The 25,180-nt window shown below is 47.7% G+C and overlaps 1 protein-coding gene across 4 annotated transcripts in view; it reads left to right on the top strand.

Moving 5' to 3' along the window:
- The window catches only part of LOC143964080 (A disintegrin and metalloproteinase with thrombospondin motifs 2-like), a 1,751,863-nt gene that overhangs the window by 1,337,198 nt on the left and 389,485 nt on the right, over positions 1 to 25,180 (top strand). For all 4 annotated transcript variants that reach the window (XM_077473787.1, XM_077473788.1, XM_077473790.1 and 1 more), the window contains exon 18: positions 11,263 to 11,395. In XM_077473787.1, the coding sequence (XP_077329913.1) occupies positions 11,263 to 11,395 (133 nt within the window). The remainder of the gene's footprint in view (positions 1 to 11,262; positions 11,396 to 25,180) is intronic.

Here is a 25,180-nt window from a genome sequence, read left to right as displayed (position 1 = left end):
CACTACAGATCCGCGCTATTGCCAAATGACGGCAACAGCGCGGACCTACATTTCCGGGACTACGTCTATTGACGTCGTCCCGGATACGAGCGGCCTGCGCGCCCCCTGAGGGGCGCGCGCGGCGCGCTCTGTGATCGGCGAGTCCGTGAGACTCGCCTGATCACCGATCCGTGCAAGGGGTCGATCCCGACCCCTTATCACGTGATCAGCTGTCAGCCAATGACAGCTGATCATGTGATAGAACGGAGCCGGTAATCGGCTATTATTCCTCCTCGCGCTGACAGTGCGAGGAGAGAAAAAAAAAGCCGATCACCGGCGGCCGTGATCGGGACATCAGTCCCGATCACGGCCAGCAATACAGCTGACCACCTGCCCCCTGCCAGTGCCCACCTGCCCACCGTCGTGCCATCCTGAATAAAAGTAAGTGCCCCCCATCAGTGCCCATAGTGCCCACAGTGCCACCTACAGTGCCACCCACAATGCCACCCACAGTGCCATCCAGCAGTGCCACCCACAGTGCCCACAATCTGCCTCAAAGGTGCTGCGACCCAGTGCCGCCCAGCAGTGCCGCCCATCAGTGCCCAGCAGTGCCGCCCATCAGTGCCCAGCAGTGCCACCTATCAGAGCCACCTATCAGTGCCACCTATCAGTGCCCATCAGTCCCATCTATCAGTGGTACCTATCAGTGCCCATCCGTGCCACCCATCCGTGCCACTTATCCGTGCCACCCATCCATGCCATCTTATCTGTGCCCATCTTTGCCCATCGGTGCCGCCTTATCTGTGCCTATTAGTGCCGCCTTAACTATGCCTATCAGTGCCCACCAGTGCAGCCCATCAGTGCCCACCAATGCAGCCCATCAGTGCCCACCAATGCAGCCCATCAGTGCCCACCAATGCAGCCATCAGTGCCGCCTAATCAGCGCACTTCAATGAAGGAGAAAAATGACCCGTTTGCAAAATTTTATAACAAACTATTAAAACATGATTTATTTATTTTTATTTTTTTGCATCTTTTTTTGTTTGTTTAGCAAAAAATAAAACTCCGAGCTGTAACTAAATACCACCAAAAGAAAGCTCTATTTGTGGGAAAAAAATGATAAAAATTTCATTTGGGTACAGTGTTGTATGCCCGCGCAATTGTCATTCAAAGTGCATCAGCGCTGAAAGCTGAAAATTGGTCTGGGACTGAGGGGGGTTTAAGTGCCCAGTAAGCAAGTGGTTAAAGAACGTGTCTCCCAGTTGATGGAGGGATTATGGATAGAGAACCAAGGAATGCCCAGGATAATAGGGAACTTGGGTGATGTAATCAGCTCAAAGCTGATAGTCTCCTGATGGTCAGTTTCAATTAGGAGTTTAAGTGGGATTGTCTCGTGGGTAACAGGGCCTGAAGTCAAAGGTGAGCCATCCACAGTTTCCATATAAATTGGGGCAAGTTTATTTCTTATTTGAATGTTATTACTTTGGGCAAATTCGATGTCGATGAAGTTTCCCCCAGCCCCTGAGTCCAGCATAGCAGAGCAAGGTATTTCATTGCTTTCAACAATAAGCTTTATAGGGATGACAAAATGAGTTGATAAAGAATTAACTTTATTTGCTTCCTGAATCAAAGGAGAGATGGACTGAGAAATTGAGTTTATTTGTTCAGATACTGAATCAGTGGGAGTGGATAGCGATTCCTAATTGTGATCTTATTTAAATCTCTGTAGTCAATACACGGACGCAGGGTGGTGTCCTTTTTTAACCACGAAGAATAAGGCTGCGCCAGCAGGAGAGGTTGAGTGTCTGATAAAACCCTTCTCAAGATTCTCATTAATCCACTCCCTGAGCACTTTGAGTTCAGGTTCTGATAAAGAATAAAGGCGACCAAATGGTATTTCTGCCCCTGGAAGCAATTCAATGGGACAATCATAAGAGCGATGAGGAGGCAGCTGATCTGCGTTCTTTTTATCACAAACGTCCCGAAACTCAAGATATTGTGGAGGTAGCTTGTCGTATGACTGGATAGTTGCCAAAACTGCTTGTAAATCTTGGGTTGGTTGAGGGCTTATTTGATAAGATTCTTTGCAATGTTTCTTGCAATGGTCAGATGTAAAGCTTAACCACTACAGATCCGCGCTATTGCCAAATGACGGCAACAGCGCGGACCTACATTTCCGGGACTACGTCTATTGACGTCGTCCCGGATACGAGCGGCCTGCGCGCCCCCTGAGGGGCGCGCGCGGCGCGCTCTGTGATCGGCGAGTCCGTGAGACTCGCCTGATCACCGATCCGTGCAAGGGGTCGATCCCGACCCCTTATCACGTGATCAGCTGTCAGCCAATGACAGCTGATCATGTGATAGAACGGAGCCGGTAATCGGCTATTATTCCTCCTCGCGCTGACAGTGCGAGGAGAGAAAAAAAAAGCCGATCACCGGCGGCCGTGATCGGGACATCAGTCCCGATCACGGCCAGCAATACAGCTGACCACCTGCCCCCTGCCAGTGCCCACCTGCCCACCGCCGTGCCATCCTGAATAAAAGTAAGTGCCCCCCATCAGTGCCCATAGTGCCCACAGTGCCACCTACAGTGCCACCCACAATGCCACCCACAGTGCCATCCAGCAGTGCCACCCACAGTGCCCACAATCTGCCTCAAAGGTGCTGCGACCCAGTGCCGCCCAGCAGTGCCGCCCATCAGTGCCCAGCAGTGCCGCCCATCAGTGCCCAGCAGTGCCACCTATCAGAGCCACCTATCAGTGCCACCTATCAGTGCCCATCAGTCCCATCTATCAGTGGTACCTATCAGTGCCCATCCGTGCCACCCATCCGTGCCACTTATCCGTGCCACCCATCCATGCCATCTTATCTGTGCCCATCTTTGCCCATCGGTGCCGCCTTATCTGTGCCTATTAGTGCCGCCTTAACTATGCCTATCAGTGCCCACCAGTGCAGCCCATCAGTGCCCACCAATGCAGCCCATCAGTGCCCACCAATGCAGCCCATCAGTGCCCACCAATGCAGCCATCAGTGCCGCCTAATCAGCGCACTTCAATGAAGGAGAAAAATGACCCGTTTGCAAAATTTTATAACAAACTATTAAAACATGATTTATTTATTTTTATTTTTTTGCATCTTTTTTTGTTTGTTTAGCAAAAAATAAAACTCCGAGCTGTAACTAAATACCACCAAAAGAAAGCTCTATTTGTGGGAAAAAAATGATAAAAATTTCATTTGGGTACAGTGTTGTATGCCCGCGCAATTGTCATTCAAAGTGCATCAGCGCTGAAAGCTGAAAATTGGTCTGGGACTGAGGGGGGTTTAAGTGCCCAGTAAGCAAGTGGTTAAAGAACGTGTCTCCCAGTTGATGGAGGGATTATGGATAGAGAACCAAGGAATGCCCAGGATAATAGGGAACTTGGGTGATGTAATCAGCTCAAAGCTGATAGTCTCCTGATGGTCAGTTTCAATTAGGAGTTTAAGTGGGATTGTCTCGTGGGTAACAGGGCCTGAAGTCAAAGGTGAGCCATCCACAGTTTCCATATAAATTGGGGCAAGTTTATTTCTTATTTGAATGTTATTACTTTGGGCAAATTCGATGTCGATGAAGTTTCCCCCAGCCCCTGAGTCCAGCATAGCAGAGCAAGGTATTTCATTGCTTTCAACAATAAGCTTTATAGGGATGACAAAATGAGTTGATAAAGAATTAACTTTATTTGCTTCCTGAATCAAAGGAGAGATGGACTGAGAAATTGAGTTTATTTGTTCAGATACTGTAACATCCATTGCTGCAATTGTTCTTTTAAATTTATTGGGACAATTAACTGTGTAATGTCCAGAGTCTCCACAATAAAGACATACGTTTTCTGAACGTCGTCTTTCTTTCTCCTGAGTAGTAATAGATCTTTTAATAGCATCCACCTGCATAGGTTCAGGAGTGTCAAAATTTAGGAAAAACTCTTGGACCCTTAGGAGGATACTGAGTAGTAGAAAAACGCATGCCACCATTACTGCCTAGGATTCCCAGTCTCTCCTTTCAGTAAGTCTCTGATCAATTCGAATACATAATTTAATAAAAGCTTCAAGGTCATCAGGACTTTCTACTCTGGCAAGCTCATCTTTTACTTGTTCCGAGAGTCCTTGACAGAACTGACTCTTCTGTGCTGCTGGATTCCAATTGGTATCTGAGATCCAACGTCGGAATTCAGTTGTGTACTCTGCAACAGAGCATCTTCCCCGCCGTAAATTGTGCAATTTTGCCTCAGCAGTAGCACAGCGGTTAGGATCATCGAAAACTTGGTTCATCGCAGTCACAAAAGAATCAAAATTATCCAGGGTGACATCATCTTTCTCCACATAAGGGGAGGCCCAGGCTAAGGCTTCCTCAGTCAGGAGGTTGATAATAAACAGCACCTTTTTCCTGTCAGAAGTGAATGCAGCAGGTTGCATCTGAAAGTATATACGACATTGATTAAGGAATCCTCTATAATGGCGGCGGTCTCCGCTAAACTTGAGTGGTAGGGGCATTCGTGCATTAGTTTCTATGGCAGCAGTATCTCGGGCATGAAAATCCTGCAATTGTTTGTGTAGATCAAGGATTTCCTCTTGTAGACCTTTCACTTCAATTTGTAACTCAGAAATTTTTTCCTGGTAGTCAACACCAAATGCCTGTAACTCAGCGATTTGAACCCTGAGAGGAGCCACAGCAGCTGCTACAATGGCCTCCATGTTTTTGGCCAGAATATTCTGTCACGATCTGGAGTCAGGCTCAGAGACCAGTAGCTATAGCAGCAGAGCAGATATTCACACAGGTCACCCTGGCTGATGGCACGGGTTCACCTGAGGTGCGGGGTCTAAGCACTAACCGGTATTCACCAGAGCTCCCAAAGGTGGAGATGGGCTTGGCTGCGTGTTAGTGCCAGGTCGCGGTCCTCAGGATAGCCCCACCAGGAGGTGAGCAAGCCGGGGGTCTGGTAGCAGATATAGCAGGTAGAGATCAAGCAGAAGCGTAGTTGAGAAACAAGCCAAAAGTCGGTAACCGATAGTTGCAGGTTGGGATTCAGCAGAAGCGTAATCCAGGAGCAAGCCAAATGTCGGTAACGAAAGGTAGCGAGGATACGGTCGGCAGCAGGAGAGATAGACGCAAGATATTGGCTGGTAAAGGCACAATATTCTGGCAAGGAGGAAGTGCAGAGACATGGCTTATATCAGGAAGTTCATGGGAGGAGCACAGGGTTCAAGGTTCAAGGCAAACAAGATTCAAGACAAGATCATTAAAGGAATTGTCCAAGGAGCTGTCCAAGGAGCTGTCCAAGGAGCTGTCAAGCATTCCAGGTGGCTCAGCACGCAGAGTCACTGCCAGACACACCAGAGGTCCCAGGTTCAAGCCCAGGTCCCAACAGGCAGTGATCAATTGTGTGTTGGTGGAAGGGGTAGCGGCGGTGGGTGCTGCAGGCTGGGGCAACCCGGGTAACGTCGTGAGGAGATGTCCGTTGAAAAGCTAAAGAGCTAAAGAGTTAAAGTTAAAAAAAGTTTAGACAAAAGTTAAAAAGTTTAAAAATCTTAGATTTAGTAGAATGCTGTCCTTTTTTCTATCCAGGGTGTAGCAAGATGGCCGCTGACACTTTATATGTCCTTTTGGCTGGTCCTCTTGCTACAGATGGCTGCCATCAGCACAGGAAGCCGTAAAATGGCAAACAGCCAGATTTATTTATCCAGCAATCAGTCAGGCAGACTCAAAAATACAGAGCAGGACCAAAGCAGGGGATGCTGATGTACCATCTATGTAAGCAGGAATACTCTCCAGGCCAGCAGGTGTAAGGATGGGGCTAGATTGAGGCACAGGAGGCAGACAGACCACTATTGAGGGGAGCTGATGGCAGCCAGGTAATCCAGTAGGCAGGCTGGATTTCTTGGCATGAGAGAGAGGGTGGGTGTGAGAGAAAGAGGGGTGTGTGAGACAGAGAAGATGAGAGAAAGAAAGTGGGTGTGAGAGAGGAGGGTGGGTGTGTGGGGGTGGGAGAGAGAGGGAGGTTAGTGTAAGAGGAGGTGAGAGAGGGGGTTGGGGGTGGGGGAGAGGATAGTGGGTGTGGGAGAGGGAGAGGGGGTGGGAGAGAGGGGTGGTGGGGGTAGGAGATAAAGGGGAGGTGAGAGAGAGGGGTGTGAGAGGGAGAGAAAGTGGGTGTGTGGGGGTGGTAGAGACAGGGGGGATGGGTGTGTGGGGTTGGGAGGGAGAGAAAGGGGGTGGGTGTGTGGGGTGGGAGAGAGAGGGGGTGTAAGAGAGGGAGGTGGTGTGAGAGAGAGAAGTAATGTAGGAGAGAGAGGATGTTGGGTGGGGTGGGTGAGAGAGAGAGACAAGGGTGTGGGATAGGGGGATGGGTGTGTGGGGATAGGAGAGAGGGGGGAGGGCGATAAAAGAGAGACCCCCTAGCCCTGCCTGCAGTCCCTACTGTCGCCCCCGTGACTGTCCCAGGCAGCCTCTGTCTCTGTTGGTAGGCCTGTGTGATGCATCTACCTCATGCCTGTCCTCATTCTGTTCCAGGACAGGCACAGCTGGGAGAGGAGTTGGAGAAGGAGTGCAGGCTCTGCCACTCTGGGAGAAGCTGGGGATGCTGCTCAAGTCAGGGTGGTGGTGAGGCGTAGTCTTCTCTCACTCCCTCCTGGGCTCATGGTTAGGGCAAGCTGTTAGCCTCTTCCCAGCTGCTGGGGCTTCCCTCTTGCTATTAGAAAATGCTGCCTCCCTGTACCCCACCATCACGGGACCAATGGCAGGCTATCCAGAAGTATGACAAAGGGGTGGGCTCAGCTCAAGGGGCCGAGAAGCTGCTTTAAGCCCCTCCACGCTGGAGGAGGAGGAAGTTAAGTCCTCCTCCGCTTTGATTGCTGGGCAGGGAGGGAGTCGCGTGCATGACATCACTGGTTGCTAGATGCCAGGCGGCTCTAGCAACCAGTGGCCAGGAATCGGGTGGAAGCAGAGCTGAGCCAGCGCTACTGCGGCTCAGATCACCCCTGTCCCCTGCATTCTGGACTGCTTCCAGTGTCACTTTTCTTCCATGCGGGACTCGGGAGGACGGGTCAGGGAGGGGGCTTTTCCCATGCAGGGGGGTGGCTTTTTTGCCGTCCCCCGCAGAGTGCTGCCCTAAGCCTGGGCCTTGTTGGCCTAGGCCAAGAGACAGCACTGCTCATGTTACTGGACGTACAGTTTACCCCACCCTGTGTCATTACACAAAGAAGGGGGGATTGTCCCAGAGTGTATATCTTTTTGTGCTTGTATTTCAATTAACACTCTTTTGTTTTTCACCACCCTATGTTGTGTCCCGACTAGTGACTGGATGGGATGCGGGATCTGGTATCATTCTGATAGCGGACAAAGGAAGCTTATACGATGGACATACTTTTCTTGAGTACCAGGGTCCATCTCAAACAGCCACTCCCGTGGTTCCAGGAATGTAGTTGCTCACAGGGGGATGCCTGGGACTAGTGTCTCACAGGAACGTCATTAGTCGGACATGCAGATGAGTCATTTCAGGCAGTGTCAGCAAACAGGCAAAGAATCAGTCCAGACTCCTGGCAGAAATGTGGTTAATAAACAGACCAAGGCAAGTACAGGCCATGTACCCTGATATGTGATCTTGCAAATTGGCCCTGTACCCTGATCTGTGATCCGAGAGCGACACAGCAGTCATAGACCGCACTGCTGCTGCATATAGATACGTCCACCCGCATAAGCAATGCTCCTGTTCAGCTGTTTATCTACATAGGCCAAGTGGAAAGCTGCAAGTGTACAAAGTTCAACTATGTTATCTGCCTCTGTTAAAGAGGAAGTAAACCCTGGCTGGTTGATCTTTGGCTCCTCCAGTTTGTTATCTCAATGAAATTCCTGTTCATGTGTCTCCTGTTACCGACCCGGCTTGTCCTTGACCTATCTCCTGTTTGCTTCCTGTGTTTGACCCCGGATATCTCCCTAACCACGTCTGCTCTCTTTGCTATCCACCCAGCTCATCACCTAGGCTTTCTTCTGACCACACTCCTTTCTCAGCATTTTCCGAATCCTGCAACAGCTCTCGGGTGCCACCTGCTGATTTTACACCAGCACACCAGCTGTACTCTGGAACCTCCCATTCTACTTTGAGCCTGACCTCTCCCGTTTCCACCCTCAGGTGGGTCTGGAACTTAGGGAAGGCCTCCCTCTCCATTGGCCTCTAGCACCAGCCCGGTGTCCCATCATATAAGGTCCCCCATCAGATAGTGTCCGCTGTGTACTGCGCATGCGCAGTACACAGCAACAACAGCTCTCGGGTGCCACCTGCGGATTTTACGCCAGCACACCAGCTGTACTCTGGAACCTCCCATTCTACTTTGAGCCTGACCTCTCCCGTTTCCACCCTCAGGTGGGTCTGGAACTTAGGGAAGGCCTCCCTCTCCATTGGCCTCTAGCACCAGCCCAGTGTCCCTTCATATAAGGTCCCCCATCAGATAGTGTCCGCTGTGTACTGCGCATGCGCAGTACACAGCAACACAGATTACGAAAATAGCCGAGGATGAACGGCGCCTGCGCCGTGAGTCCAGGTTCTAGCCCCACCATCCAAGTGGACATAGAGTCAAAATAAAAAGAGCCGAGCGCAGTGAGGCCGAGCCTGAAGCGTGGTGAGCGACCGTCTAATTTTCATAACCCGATGTCCGCTTGGATGGTGGGGCTACCACCTCCACTCACGGGCAGGCGCCATTCAGCTTCGGAGATTTTCCGAAGCTTCTTCGGGGCGGATGCTATATGATGGCAGGACACTATCTGCCAGAACACCTGGAACACAGCTGCATGAGAAATCAGCTGAGCGGTGAGAGGTAGACACAAAACAGTGACACGATACTTTGATGTTTACATTGCCTGTTACATGCTATTTTTACTTTTTAACATTGTAAGGGGAATATTTTTTATTAAATAAATGTTGCTGGATTATGCTATGTGCACCCTTTTCTTTTGCTTGCGGTGAGCAATACCTTAGATGGAGAGACGCAGTGCCTGCTGACAGTGATTGTTAAAATACAAGCGTAACATCTATTGTATGGTAAGTTCATTACCTTGGGGGAGTATTTCACACCAGGTGTGGTGACGGTTTTCAACTGGATTTAACCTCGTATGAACTTGGCTTGATGGACACATGATTATTCACATTATATCCACAAATGGGACTTTATTTTTACAATTATTATTTATATTGTAACTGATTAGTAGAGATGGACGAACTTCCGACGGGACGTTTCGCGAACCGCGAATGCGGCCAAAAGTTTGCGAACCGCAAAGTTTGTGGTGGGCCCCATTGACTTCAATGGCAAGCGGACCTTAAAAACCTACAGGTCATATTTTCAGCCACAAAATACTTACTAGCTGTGCACACATAGTCCCACCGCATGGCCACTAACATAACAAAAGTATAGAATCTGGGATCGACAACGACAAGCATTCTTTTTTTATCTGTGAAATTTTGGCAATTCAAGACTCAGGAGCGCATGAAGGCAATGGAGGAGAGGAAAGGTCAGGGTAGGCTATGAAGAGGGTGCAGGAGATGATCACCAGCACCATGATAGAGAGCACTGACACCAGCACCGTGATGGAGAGCACTGACACCAGCACCGTGATGGAGAGCACTGACACCAGCACCGTGATGGAGATCACTGACACCAGCACCGTGATGGAGATCACTGACACCAGCACCGAGATAGAGAGCACTGGCACCAGCACCGAGATAGAGAGCACCGACACCAGCACCGAAATAGAGAGCACTGACACCAGCACCGAGATAGAGAGCACTGAGCGGAGAGTGCAGAAGAGTAAGACTGAGTGAGCCACTCAACCAAGTCTGGTGCATCCTTTGACATAATCGCATGCACCTTCTGCAATTTGCCACTTTGGCTCAAGCCAGTTGCTCCTGCCCTACTCCTAGCACCCCTGCGGAAGGGCCTGCCTCTTCCTCTGCCTGTCATTTTTTAAATGACCCTGTGACAAAAGTCTCTAGAGAAGTGCAGTATGTATGTGGAAAAAGGTATATAACACCCCGCTTCAATCTGTCGTTTTTTGGGGGCCACTGGTCTATCACACCAGTTATAATACTTTTTTTTTTTATTGCGTTTGTCACTCTTTGTAGTATCGCTGCAGAACCACTCAGCAGTCACAATACTGCACAGTGCAAATGCACTATACTATGCTTTCTATATGTTCAAGTATTTTATACGTGTATTACACACCTATATAATACACACCAAATAGTACACCTATACCAGTCCTTACAAGGACCTTTGTGGACCTAGTAGCTAGGGATTTGCAGACTGTCCCTCAGTCCCTACACTGATAAAAGACAGCTGCAGAAATGAGCAGTAATCTGCAGCACAGCAGTGCACCAGCACCCTCCCTATATATTGTACACCTATACCAGTCCTTACAAGGACCTTTGTGGACCTAGTAGCTAGTGATTTGCAGACTGTCCCTCAGTCCCTACACTGATAAAAGACTGCTGCAGAATCGGGCAGCAGTCAGCAGCAGTGCACCAGAACCCTATATACTGTACACCTATACCAGTCCTTAAAAGGACCTTTGTGGACCTAGTAGTAATAGCTAGCTAGTGATTAAACTGACTGTCCCTGCTCCACACAGCGTCCTGTCCCTACACTGACAAAAGACACCTGCAATCACCAGCACAGCAGTGCACTGACCCCTATATACTGTACTACACCTATACCAGTCGTTAAAAGGACTTTTGTGGACCTAATAGCTAGTGATTTGTGTCACTACAGTCTCTCCCTGCTCAACACAGCGTCCTGTCCCTACACTTACATAAGATAGAATGTAAAATGTCCGCCAGATCAGGCCTATTTATAAGTTAGGGAGAATGTCCAATTGTCCATGCGCTGAAATGTCTCAATTAGCTGTCCTGTACCCCATGATGGATGTGTCATCATGGGTCAAAGTTCTTTCACACTGAAAACGCATAGAGGCCATCCCTACTGATTAGTGCTACTAATGTTATAGTGTATTCTGTAACACATTTTTGGGATTATTTTGTAAACCTATTTGTATGTTTTACTAGTACATTCATGTACTGTAGTAGTAGTAATGTGAAATTTTGCAATTGTTTTGTTCAATGTTGGGAGAAAATTTGGCCTTTATATACCTTTTCCACAATCACACATTTTTTCCCCCGGCTTCTTTGTACTTTTAGTGTTAATTTATACCTTGCCATGTTCTCAATATACACAAGTTCTGTAAGTAAAAATTATGCTGTTTTGTAGGCTATCAATTCACAAAATATGGCTGTCGAAGGAAATCGGACCACAAAATGGTGAATAAGAAGATGTGTGAATCTATTCCTAAACTAAAACCTATTCGCAGAACATGTAATCTTCAAGAGTGTTCACAACCCATGTGAGTCTTTGTCTGAACCTAATTTCATATTTCTTCCTATCCGCATCCTTTTAAATTTGTGACTGTATATTTATTTTATTGTTTGTATTGGATTCAGATTTTTCATATTATTGAAGCAAAACTCTAGTTTACGGAAATCCATATATCCTAAACATACAGAACAGGAAACTGGATTTGATAATCAGACTATGGGTTATATGATGCTACTTTCACATAATGCCTACTATGATGACTGGACACAGGTAAACTTTTGCTGGCGCCACCCCCACTATGGTTATAACTAAGGCCTTATAGGCTGAAGCGTGTCAAACTTTCGTATTTGCATTTGGTCACTGTGGCTTGTTAATAAATACAAAATTTTTTAAGAGCAATCACTGGAGTGCGGATCATCTTTTCTTCACCACCCCCACTGTATCTCCATAACTACGCACACTCCATAAGGCTCCGGTTGCTAGTGTCCTTAGATAATGGATCCCTTCACACGTTGGAGATTTTTTTCCTTTTTATTTTTTAACTGACACTTTTTTCAAAATACAACTGAAAGTTACCAGTTATCCTTAGCTTTTACCTTGGGAGCCGCACCCTGGTTCAAGATAGCAGGCCAATCGGTAATGTTTGATTGGACCATGGAATTTTGAGTTCAGCACTCACATTGGCAAGCGGGGCAATGAGTGAGTTACCAGCAAGATGCTATACAGGTCCAGTGCCATGGTGCTTTCTTATGGCACCCAGACCACGTAGACACCTTCCAGGAGTATGCTCACTGTGATGGTGAAGCCTGCCCTATATGGGACTAGTGCAATGGACAAAGTGGGAAGGATTTTCCCTATACCTTTGCATACCATTTCCTGGCTATACAAACCTTGTTGGATCATTACTTGGATCTGTAGTACACACTACATTATATTATTTTATCTTACAAGATACACCGCAGTGCTACGCAAGTGGTTTTGAATTCACAAGTTATGAAGTACTCTTTGTGTTTTTTTTCCCCTAGCTGCTATTGTTTTGCTTAATTCAGCCTCATAGATAAAACTATTATAGCATTTAACTATTTAAGCACCTGCCACCAAATTACTAGCCTGTAGCTCATTTGAGTTCAAGTGGTTGTACCGGAGTGATGCCTGCAGCTGGAGGCATCGACCAGGTACCATTGTTTAGAGACGACGATCGGCTTGTTGATATAAGCAGTGTGAGGGGACTATCCCCCCTTCTGCTGCCACTCGCCCAGGCTCTCCCATCCAGAGTGACCAGCCGGCATGTCCGCTGGCTGGCTGGAGACCCAAAGAAAGCTAGAAGAGGTAACCTGCAAACGATGTCATGACATCACTTCTGATTTACTGGAATCTTAAAGGCGTTAGTTTAAAAAAAAATTTAAAGTATTCAAAAATACAGATCTTGGTGTTTTGAATGCATTCAAGTGCAAAGGAGGGATTTGGGGTCTTATAGACCCTAGATCACCCCATAAAGAGTACCTGTTAGCCCTTGTACACACGGTCGGAAAATCTGATGGAAAATGTCTGATCGGACCGTGCTGTCCGATAATCTGACAGTGTGTGGGCTCCATCGGACTTTTTCTGTCGGAATATCCGACGGACAAAGTTTTGAGAGCTGGCTATAAAATTTTCCGACAACATGATCCGATGTGCGTCAGTCACGATCGTGTGTAGCCTAGTCCGACGGACAAGGTGCCACGCAAGCTCAGAATAATTTCTGAGACTGAAGCGCTCGGTCAGGTAAAACTACTGCTTGTAATTGATATAAACACATTCATCACTCTGCAATGTTAAAAATTCTTTAATGCAGCGCATTCTCTTTTTCTTTAGAATGCTAAGAAGGAAGTTGTTTTGCTGCTCATATTCACACACACTTCTCCCAAACTTATTTCTTTATTCTTTTTCCTCATTTCATGAATACAATATTTTAATTCGTCACTAGTGATGGACGAACTTCCGACGGGACGTTTCGCGAACGCGAACCGCGAACGCGGCCGATAGTTCGCGAACCGTAACGTTCGCGGTGGGCCCCATTGACTTCAATGGGAGGCGAACTTTACAACCTTACAGGTCATATTTGCAGCCACAAAATAATTACTAGCTGTGCACACATAGTCCCACCACATGGCCAATGACATAACACATGTATGAGGTGAATCTGGGATCGACAACTACAAACATTTTTTTTTTATATGTGAAATTGTGACAATTCAGGACTGTGGAGCGCATGAAGGCAATGGAGGAGAGGGAAGGTCAGGGTAGGCAAAGAAGAGGGTGCAGGAGATGATCACCTGCACCGTGATATAGAGCATTTACACCTGCACCATGATAGAGTCATCTGACACCAGCACTGTGATAGAGAGCACTGACATCAGCAGCGTGACATACAGCAATGACACCTGCACCGTGATAGAGTGATCTGACACCAGCACCGTGATAGAGAGCACTGACATCAGCAGCGTGACATAAAGCACTGACACCAGCACCGTGATAGAGTGATCTGACACCAGCACCGTGATAGAGATCACTGACATCAGCAGTGTGATATACAGCAATGACACCTGCACCGTGATAGAGTGATCTGACACCATCACCGTGATAGAGAGCACTGACATTAGCAGCGTGACATACAGCAATGACACCTGCACCGTGATAGAGTGATCTGACACCAGCACCGTGATAGAGAGCACTGACATTAGCAGCGTGACATACAACAATGACACCTGCACCATGATAGAGTGGTCTGACACCAGCACCCCGTGATAGAGAGCACTGACATCAGCAGCGTGACATAAAGCACTGACACCAGCACCGTGTTATACAGCACTGACACCTGCACCGTAAGCAGCCCCAGGAGGAAGTCAGCATAGCACAGGGATGGTGGGAGCCCCTCATAATGAGCATAGCACAGGGGTGGTAGGAGCTTCTTATAATATGCACAGCAGAGGTACAGCCCCAGGAGGAAGTCAGCACAGCACAGGGATGGTGGGAGTCCCTCATAATAAGCAAACCCAGGAGGAAGTCAGCACAGCACAGGGATGGTGGGATCCCCTCATAATAAGCAGCCCCAGGAGGAAGTCAGCACAGGGATGGTGGGAGCCCCTTATAATGAGCATAGCACAGGGATGGTGGGAGCCCCTCATAATATGCACAGCAGAGGTACAGCCCCAGGAGGAAGTCAGCACAGCACAGGGATGGTGGGAGCCCCTCATAATAAGCAGCCCCAGGAGGATGTCAGCATAGCACAGGGATGGTGGGAGCCCCTCATAATAAGCAGCCCCAGGAGAAATATGACACCGCTCAAACTCTTCAAACAGGAGGGTACGGGCATATATTGTACGGTGTGCTTTTTTTGTACAAGGAAGTGAGCCAAATGAAGAAAGAAGGTCTGTGTGCTCGATTAAAAAAATCGTTTATAGACATATACATGGTCTACTGGTCACAGGTGTTGAATTCCTCCGAGATCCATGCCTCATTCATTTTTAGAAATGTGAGGTAGTTAACACTGTCGTGAGCTAGGCGAGTACGCTTCGGTCACGATCCCCCCTGCTGCGCTGAACGTCCTTTCGGACAGGACACTGGACGAGGGGCAAGCCAACAGTTCGATTGCAAATTGGGCAAGCTCTGGCCAGAGGTCAAGCCTGCCCACCCAGTAGTCCAGGGGTTCATCACTTCTCAGAGCGTCCACATCGGCCGTTAACCCGATGTAGTCGGACACCTGACGGTCTAGGCGTTCCCTGATGCTGGATCCGGATGACACCTGTCGATGGGTCGGCTGAAAGAATGACCTCATATCAGAAGTCACCAACACATCTTCAAACCGGCCTCTTCTTGCAGGCGCTGTTGGATTGGTACCCGCAACTCCTTCTCTGGGAGTGGGAATTGCTCCTCTGCCAGCGCACGCAAAAGCAGAATGCAGCATTTCTCAAAGCAAGGCCTGGAAGTGCTCCATTCTGACAGCCCTCTGTGACGGCGGTAACATTTCCACCATTTTGTGTTTGTACCGGGGGTCTAAGTACGTTGCAACCCAGTACTGGTCCTTGACCCTTATGCTTTTTATACGGGGGTCCCTATTAAAACACTGGAGCATGAAGGCCCCCATTTGCACTAAACTGGAAGCGGTGTGGTGGCCTGGCTCCTGCTCATCATCCAGGATAATGTCATCCTCTTCATTCTCCTCTCCCCATCCATGCACAACAGGGATCCCAGAAAGGTTTAAAGCATGCTCTTCTTGCTCCTCCTCATCCGCCCCGGCACCATCCTCCTCTGACTCCTCTTCAGACTCCTGTTGTTCACTTGTCTCAGATAGAGTAGACCCCCCTGGGAATTCATCCAGCATTGCGACTTCCTCATCTTCCCGCTCCTGCTCCTGCACAGCTTGATCAATGACACGACGCAATGCATGCTCCATAAAGAAGGCATACGGTACCATGTCACATGGCGCCATGGCTGCGACTGACCAGTTTGGTGATCTCCTCAAATGGCCGCAGAAGTCTGCATGCGTCGCGCATGAGCAGCCACTGGCGCGGTGAAAAAAACCCCAGCTCCCCAGAACCTGTTCTGCCGCAGAGTTCATACAGGTAGACGTTAACTGCACGTTTCTGCTGGAGCAGCCTATCAAGCATATAGAAAGTTGAGTTCCATCGCGTCGGGCAATCGCAAATAAGACGTCTGACCGGCAGATTGTGTCGCCGCTGAATGTCAGCAAAGCGAGCCATGGCCGTGTAAGATCTTCTGAAATGGGCCGAGATTTTCCTTGCCTGCCGCAAGATGTCCTGGACCCCAGGGTATTTGACAAGGAATCGCTGCACGACCAAGTTTAAGACGTGTGCCATGCATGGCACGTGCGTGATTTTGCCCTGTTTCAATGCGCTAAGCAGATTAGCACCGTTGTCAAACACCACTTTACCAACTGTCAAATTGAGCGGTGTTAGCCACTGATCTGCCTGTGAATGCAAAGCTGAAAGTTGTGCCGGGCCAGTGTGGCTCTTCCAGGCACAACAGACGCAGCACAGCATGGCAACGTCTCACCTGGCATGCCGAATAGGTTCTGGGGAGCTTGGGCGGCGCAGCGGAAGAGACGCTAGCAGCGGTAAAGGAGGAGTCAGCCGAGGAGGAGAGGGAGGAGGATGGAGTAGGAGGAGGAGGAGAAGAAGAGCCAGGTCTGCATGCAATCCGTGGCGGTAAAACCAAATCTACACAGGTGCCACGGGTTACATGCTTGACGGCCGTCAGAAGGTTCACCCAGTGGGCAGTAAAAGTGATATACCTTCCCTGCCCGTGTTTGCTAGACCACGTGTCTGTGGTCAGATGTATCTTGGCACCGACACTGTGTGCCAGAGATACATTCACTTGCCGCTGAACATGGCCATATAACTCTGGGATGCCCTTCTGTGAGAAATACTTCCTTCCTGGGACCTTCCATTGTGGTGTTCCAATGGCCACAAATTTGCGAAAGGCCTCCGAGTCCACCAGTTTATATGGCAGTAGTTGGCGGGCTATGAGTTCTGACAAGCCAGCCGTCAATCGTTGGGCAAGAGGGTTATCCGGCGTCATAATTTTTTTACGCTCGAACATTAGGCCCACGGAAGCCTGCCTTTTTGCAGAAAAACATGAGCTTGGCGTGATGGAAGGTGGAGTGGAGGACAATTGTGAGGAGAGAGGAGAAGGAGAAGTAGAAGACGAGGCTGGACGGTGAGAGCCTGGAGTGTGGCTTTGTGTGTTCCGTTGCTCCCACTGGGCTCGGTGATGGCTGCTCATGTGCCTTCTTAAGGCGGTCGTCCCTAGGTGAGTGTTGGGCTTACCGCGACTAATGCGTTGACTGCAAAGATTGCGAATGGCAACACTATTGTCAGCAGCAGACACGTTAAAAAAAGCCCACACTGCGGAGCCATGTGGCGGCGTCCTGTGAGCGCCAGATGTGACCGTACATGGTTGTTGACTCGCTCCTGATACATTATCAGTCTGCTTTGTCCCTCCTGTGCAATGTAAGTTATTCCTGCTTCTCCTCCCTATCTGCTGGTCCATATCTCCCTCTGAACTCCCCTCCTCTTCCTCTCTTGTGGGCACCCACGTGACATCACTAAACACGTCATCATCGACGTCACCTTCCCCACCGCTATAAGTAGAAATCTCGGAGTAGGCAGCAACACCGGGGACCAACCTCCTCCTTGGGCTGATCTGGGTACTGCCGTCAGACTGCTGAGTGGCGGTTGTTGCTACCTCCTCTTCCTGATCCAATGCCAAGAGTGGCTGCGCATCAGAAATGTCTTGATATGGATCAGAAAATAATTCCTGTGACTCAAGCGGAAGGTATGTGGTGGTGGTGGTGGTGGTGGTGTTGTTGGTGGTAGTGTCTTTGGGGGTGCATATAGCAGAAAGTGAAGAAGAGGGTGCAGATCGAGAGGATGAGGAGGGTGCAGAAGAGTAAGGCTGAGTGAGCCACTCAACCAAGTCTGGTGCATCCTTTAAAGTAATTGAACGCACCTTTTGCAACTTCCCACTTTGGCTCAAGCCTGTTGCTCCTGCCCTACCCCTACCACCCCTGCGGAAGGGCCTGCCTCTTCCTCTGTCTGTCATTTTTTAAATGACCCTGTGACAAAACTCTCAGTCCCTATACTGATAAAGGACTTCTGCAGAATAGGGCAGCAGTCAGCAGTAGTGCACCTCAACCCTATATATTGTGAACCTATACCAGTCCTTAAGGAATAGCAGACTGTACCTCACTCAACCCTATGTACTGTAGTACACTATACCTTACCAGTCCTTATAAGGACCTTTGTGGAACTAGTAGGTTGTGAACGATTAGCAGACTGTACCTCAGTCCCTATACTGATAAAGGACTGCTGCAGTATAGGGCAGCAGTCAGCAGTAGTGCACCTCAACCCTATATATTGTGGACCTATACCAGTCCTTAAGGAATAGCAGACTGTACCTCACTAAACCCTATGTACTGTAGTACACTATACCTTACCAGTCCTTATAAGGACCTTTGTGGAACTAGTAGGTTGAGATTAGCAGACTGTACCTCAGTCCCTATACTGATAAAGGACTGCTGCAGTATAGGGCAGCAGTCAGCAGTAGTGCACCTCAACCCTATATATTGTGGACCTATACCAGTCCTTAAGGAATAGCAGACTTTACCTCACTCAACCCTATGTACTGTAGTACACTATACTTTACCAGTCCTTATAAGGACCTTTGTGGAACTAGTAGGTTGTGAATGATTAGCAGACTGTACCTCAGTCCCTATACTGATAAAGGACTGCTGCAGTATAGGGCAGCAGTCAGCAGTAGTGCACCTCAACCCTATATATTGTGGACCTATACCAGTCCTTAAGGAATAGCAGACTGTACCTCACTCAACCCTATGTACTGTATTACACTATACCTTACCAGTCCTTATAAGGACCTTTGTGGAACTAGTAGGTTGTGAATGATTAGCAGACTGTACCTCAGTCCCTATACTGATAAAGGACTGCTGCAGTATAGGGCAGCAGTCAGCAGTAGTGCACCTCAACCCTATATATTGTGGACCTATACCAGTCCTTAAGGAATAGCAGACTGTACCTCACTCAACCCTATGTACTGTAGTACGCTATACCTTACCAGTGCTTATAAGGACCTTTGTGGAACTAGTAGGTTGTGATTAGCAGACTGTACCTCAGTCCCTATACTCATAAAGGACTACTGCAGCAGAAGGGCAGCAGTCAAGTATAATATTCTTTCTATATTTGGAAGAAAGAATATTATACGTGTACAAGCCTATTACCATACCAGTCCTGAAAATAACCTTTGTGGACCTAATAGTAACAGCTACTGATTAAACTGACTGTCCCTCACTGCCAAACAAAGCTTCCTGCCTGTCCCTATTTAAACTGACAAAACACAGGCTGCTGGAACAATAACTTGAATAGCACTCAAAACTATATCCTGTACTACTTTACCATACCAGTCCTGTAAAGGACTTTTGTGGACCTAATAGTAACAGCTAATGATTAAACTGACTGTCCCTGCTGCACACAGCTTCCTGTCCCTCTCTCTACACTGACAAAAGACAGGCTGTTGCAACAATCACTAGCACAGCAGTGCCTCAAACCTATATCCTGAACTACACCTAACACCTATACCATACCAGTCCTTAAAATAACTTTTGTGGACCTAATAGCTAGCGATTTGGGTCACTGCAGTCTCTCCCTGCTCCACACAGCAACCTCTCCCTATAATGACATATGAAAGAATCTAAAATGGCCGCCGGATCGGGTCTATTTATAAGTTAGGGGGAATGTCCAAGTGTCCATGTGCTGTAATGTCTCAATTGGCTGTCCTGTACCCCATGATGGATGTGTCATCATAGGTCAAAGTTCTTTTACACAGTAAACAAGGAAGTCCGCCGGGCGAACAGCGGCAATAGTCCGCCGATCGGGCGGACCGCGAACAGCTGAAATTCGCCGCGAAGCGACCTCCGGGCGAACCGTTCGGCCATCCCTACTATTGATAGTGGCTGATCATCAAGAACAATGAATTGAGTAACTACTTCAGAAATTTTTTGAGCCCTTGGGTTATCCATGGAAAATTTTTCACATCTGGCTGCAGTGTCAGCTGCTGAGTGCAAGAGCTAGTGACAGCTGTAAATTCACCAAACTCCTGGACCCGCTGCAATCAGGCTTCCGCCCGGGTCATGGAACAGAAACAGCTCTCCTCAAGATTTGGGATGACGCCCTCGAAGCAGCAGATGACGGAGAGCCGTGTCTCCTCGTACTGCTAGACCTAAGTGCAGCGTTTGATACAGTAGATCACAATACTCTACTCGTCCGCCTCACAGAAGTAGCCGGAGTCCAAGACATAGATCTCCAATGGTTCGCGTCCTTCCTAGGAAATCGGTCACAGACAGTGAAACTAGGAAACTTCCTCTCCGAAACTCGGGCAGTCACCTGCGGAGTCCCTCAAGGCTCTCCGTTGTCACCCGTTCTCTTCAACATTTACATTCGCCCACTCCTTCAAATCATCAGATGCTCAGATCTCTGCTTCCACTCTTACGCTGACGACACGCAACTTTATTTCCGGATCAATGGAAAAAAAGATCACCAACAACAACTTGAAAACTGCCTCAAATCAATAGAGGACTGGATGACCACCAACTCCCTCCAGCTGAACCAATCAAAGACAGAGCTTCTTATCTTACACCCAAATCATAAGCACGCAACCAAAACCTCCTGGTCTCCACCAACCGTCTTTGGGCAGACTATCTCCCCAAAGACCAAAGCGAAGAGTCTCGGGGTTATTTTAGACGCACAAATGTCAATGGATGCGCAAATAGGATCTGTAGTCAGTCGATCTCACCATCTGCTGCGCATGCTTCGCAGACTCATCCCTTTTATCCCAAAGAATGACAAAGCAGTGGTAGTTGGAACAATCATTAATTCACGACTGGACTACGCAAACTCGCTTTACATAGGATTACCACAATATCAACTTGCGCGATTACAACTGATCCAAAACACGGCGGCAAGGCTGATAACAGGAAAAAAACCCTGGGAATCCATTTCTCCTTCACTGAGGAGCTTACATTGGCTAACCGTAAAAAATCGGATCACGTTCAAGACCCTTTGCCTCACCCACAAATGCGTGCATAGAGAAGCTCCGCAATACCTAATGGAGAAAATAAATCATTACACACCAAACCGCAGTCTTCGATCAGCCAACAAAAACCTCCTCCTCGTGCCCAAAGCCCGGTATAAATCCAAGGGTGATCGGAGATTCGCTGTCCAAGGGCCTCGGCTATGGAATGCTCTACCAATCAACATCCGCCTGGAAGAAAATCACCTGGCTTTTAGGAAAAAACTCAAGACCTTCCTCTTTTAGCAGATGATCAAAGCTCGCCACAGCGCCTAGAGGCGATTCAGTTCGCATTGTGCGCTATACAAGTATTTCATTCATTCATTCATTCATTCACCATGCTCAGTATTGTGTTTCATTTTGAGGTGTTTTATTACTGGTATTATAAGAACTAACTTTTGAACCTCCTCTGGATATTTTGGCAGAACAGAATTTGCAGTCTGCAAAGCGTTTGTTGGTTTCATCAATTTTTAAGATCTTCCAGACAGAAATTTTTTGAGCCCAAATGATTTGTTTTCTTATTTTTTTTTTCACACATGATGACAGTGACATCTACTACAGTATTTTTTTGAAAAATGAAGCTGCTCTCACCAGTGCTTGTTGTTTTTTCCTGCTGCATCCAGCATCTTGGTGTGGCCAAGTATACCAGTGGCAGTGGGGATTATGAAATCTATCTGTCGGGTACAACGGTCGCGGTCGGTATCTCTACAATACAAAAAGCAGAGGATGGTCTCAGAAAGGCACATGCAGGAAAATGTTAGGCAAGATACATTGATGATTTATGTAACAGCAGCAGTCATTTGCCGCCATGATGGACATGTTAGGCAACAGAGACAATGTGGGACACTAAGTTATGTAACACACACAAACACAGGCCGGCCACCATGCTGGACAGTGGACATTATGTTAGGCAAGAGAGAGAGAGAGACAATGTGCGACAAACTAAGTGTAACACAGGGTGGCCACCATCTTGGGAAAGAGAGAGACAATGTGGGACAAACTAAGTGTTACACAGGCAAGCCGCCATGTTAGGCAGGAGAGAGAGAGACAATGTGCGACAAACTAAGTAACACAGGCTGGCCACCATGTTAGGCAAGAGAGAGACACAATGTGGGACAAACTAAGTAACACAGGCTGGCCGCCATGTTAGGCAAGGGATGTAAGACACATAACAAAAGTAAGCAAGCAACAGTTATAAAGAAGAGCACTCACCGGCCTCCATGAGGAGACATGGTGTAAGGAGGACGCTCGCCATGTGGGGCAGCCATTTCGCAGACGCAGCAGCAGACGCAGCAGCAAAACACGTCATGAGGGAAACAGCACTCACCGCTGTGTGGAGAGGCCGCAACCTTATCCGGGTCCCGAGCTCCGCCCAAGCTGACATCACTTCCAGTATCGGTTTCTGGTATCAGTGAATTTTCCCGAGTACCGATATCCCCAAAAAGGCCAAGTATTGGTACTGATACTGGTATCAGTATCGGTATCGGTGCATCCCTAGGTCTAACATAAAGTCCTGCATCTGGTATCCACTGCAGAAAACTAGACAATTGGTAGGCCGACCAGGCGCTCAAAGGGGGCTGGGTAAAAGCATAAATATCTTGATTGGTGGGCCATCCTGGAGGAGTGGCAAAATGCATACATCTGGTTTTGTGATCAGCTTTTTTTTATGCTATAAACAAAAATAAAGCGTAGATTTAAAAAAAAAATACATTATTTTTTACTTTTTTCTATAATAAATATCCCCCAAAAATGTATTAAAAAACATTTTTTCCTCAGTTTAGGCCGATACGTATTCTTCTACATATTTTTGGTAAAAAAAAAAATCACAATAAGCGATTATTGATTGGTTTGTGCAAAATGTATAGCACTTACAAATTAGGGGATAGTTTTATGGCATTTTTATTAATAATTTTTTTTTTTTTTACTAGTAATGGGGCCATCAGTGATTTTTATTGTAACTGTGACATTATGGCAGACATGATGGCAATCAGTGCTATACAAATGCACTGATTTCTGTGTAAATTACACTGGCAGTTAAGGGGTTAACCAGGTGATGGCAATGTAGGGGTTAAGTGTGTCCTAGGGGCGTGTTAGTAACTGTGGGAGGCTGGGCTGTGTGTTAGTGAACACTGATCTCTGCTCTAATCACATGGAGCAGAGATCAGTGTCACTTGTTGCTAGGCAGAATGGGGAGATGCTGTTTACATCGGCATCTCCCCGTTCAGCCTCCCCGTGAGACGATCGTGGGTATCCCCACGGCGGTGGAGTCCGCGGGACCGTGACCAGACTCACGGGGGTCCCGACCGGCAAGCACGCATGCCGCCAAATACAGATGGACGTACCTGTACGCCAATTTGTCTGCCCATGCCATTCTGCTGATGTACATTGTCGTGCGCCGGTCGGGAAGTGATTAAATAATTCTAACACTATACCATTCCATGTAGAAAAACAATAGTGTGTAGGCACTCTAATAATCGTGTGTTGCTGCCTAGGTCACCAGGTGAAAAGAGCCTAAAAAAATAAAACGAATGAAGCTAGCACATCTAATGACTGGTAAGCTGAAATACATTACACTATTGGTTTTAGGGTTATTACCACTTTAAGAGCAGCAAAACCCAATAATTTCAAGCAGTACAACCCCTACATCGTGTGTCATCATTCTCAGACACCATGGAAGATCTAAATAACAAAACCCAATATATTCAAGTAATCATAACTTGGATAGATGATAACTAATCAAAAAGCATATCAAATATTACTGATCCCAGGGGACTGGTTTCTCTTGGACTCCGCCTATGTGCCTGACCTTCATGTGTCCCCCAGGTGTCTGTCCCTGTCAGATCTCTCCCATTGTTGCTTTTCTCTCATATTCCTACTATAGTTACTTCTGTTCGCTATTATTGAGGAATCTCTGATGGCTCCAAAGTGTACAATAACATCTTTCTCATGAAACTGATTGGATGGTAACTCAAACCCACCTTCATTTGATCACTGTTTTATATATTGATTGCAGTCTCTCATTGGTGTCCGGACCTTGTTGTCACTTATGACAAATATTAGTTCCACAGAGTGGAAATTACTTTCCAGACATAAGAAAAAAATTGTGAATGAAAATGAATGTCAAACTTCACACTAAGCCCTTGTACACAATCAGGCATGTACTGGCCATCGGGACTACAGGGAGTTTCCCGGTGGGCCGATGGCTCAGTGGGCCACTCTGATGTAAGGGGGCTGGTGATGGGACACTCTGATGTAAGGGAGGTGCTGATGGGACACTCTGATGTAAGGGGGCTGCTGATGGGACACTCTGATGTAAGGGGGTGCTGATGGGACACTCTCATGTAAGGGGGTGCTGATGGGACACTCTCATGTAAGGGGGTGCTGATGGGACACTCTCATGTAAGGGGGTGCTGATGGGACACTTTCATGTAAGGGGGTGCTGATGGGACACTCTCATGTAAGGGGGTGCTGATGGGACACTTTCATGTAAGGGGGTGCTGATGGGACACTCTGATGTAAGGGGGCTGGTAATGGGACACTCTCATGTAAGTGGGCTGCTGATGGGACACTCAAAATGTAAGTGGGCCGGTCTGGATGAAGTCCAGGGCCAAATTTCTGTCCCAGTCCAGCCCTGTACACAATCCGTCAGATTTTGTCCTACGGATTTTGTCCGAAACTGGTGTTGCATACACACGGTCGGACAAAGTTGTCGGAAAATCCGATTGTTTGGAACATGATGACGTTATTTAGTTACGACGGGACTATGTTCAGGCTAGTAGCCAATAGCTTTGGTCTAGGATTTTGACCTGAGCATGTGTGACACTTTGTCCAATCGTAATTCTCTAGAAACGATCGGACAGAGTCCGATCGGATCATGTTGTCGGAAAATTTTATAGCCCAGTTCTAAAACGTTGTCGGTCAGATATTCCGACGGAAACAGTCCGATGTAGCCCACACATGGTTATCCGACAACACGGTCCGATCGGACATTTTCTGTCGGAATGTCCGACCGTCTGTTCAAGAGTCCATTCACACAGGGGCAACTTTGAAAGTCGTCCCAAGTTGCCTCAAGTCGCGCAACATGATAAAATCAACATAAGTGAATGGACACGTTTATATTTTTAGAGTATTTGGCAAATTATTTTACTCTAAGTACTTTTGAAAAATGGCA

The sequence above is a fragment of the Lithobates pipiens genome, unplaced genomic scaffold, assembly GCF_037356315.1.
Source record: "Lithobates pipiens isolate NorthernLeopardFrog02 unplaced genomic scaffold, aLitPip1_a1.2 Scaffold_8, whole genome shotgun sequence".
Lineage (NCBI taxonomy): Eukaryota > Metazoa > Chordata > Amphibia > Anura > Ranidae > Lithobates > Lithobates pipiens.
This window is presented reverse-complemented; position numbering and strand designations above follow the sequence as displayed.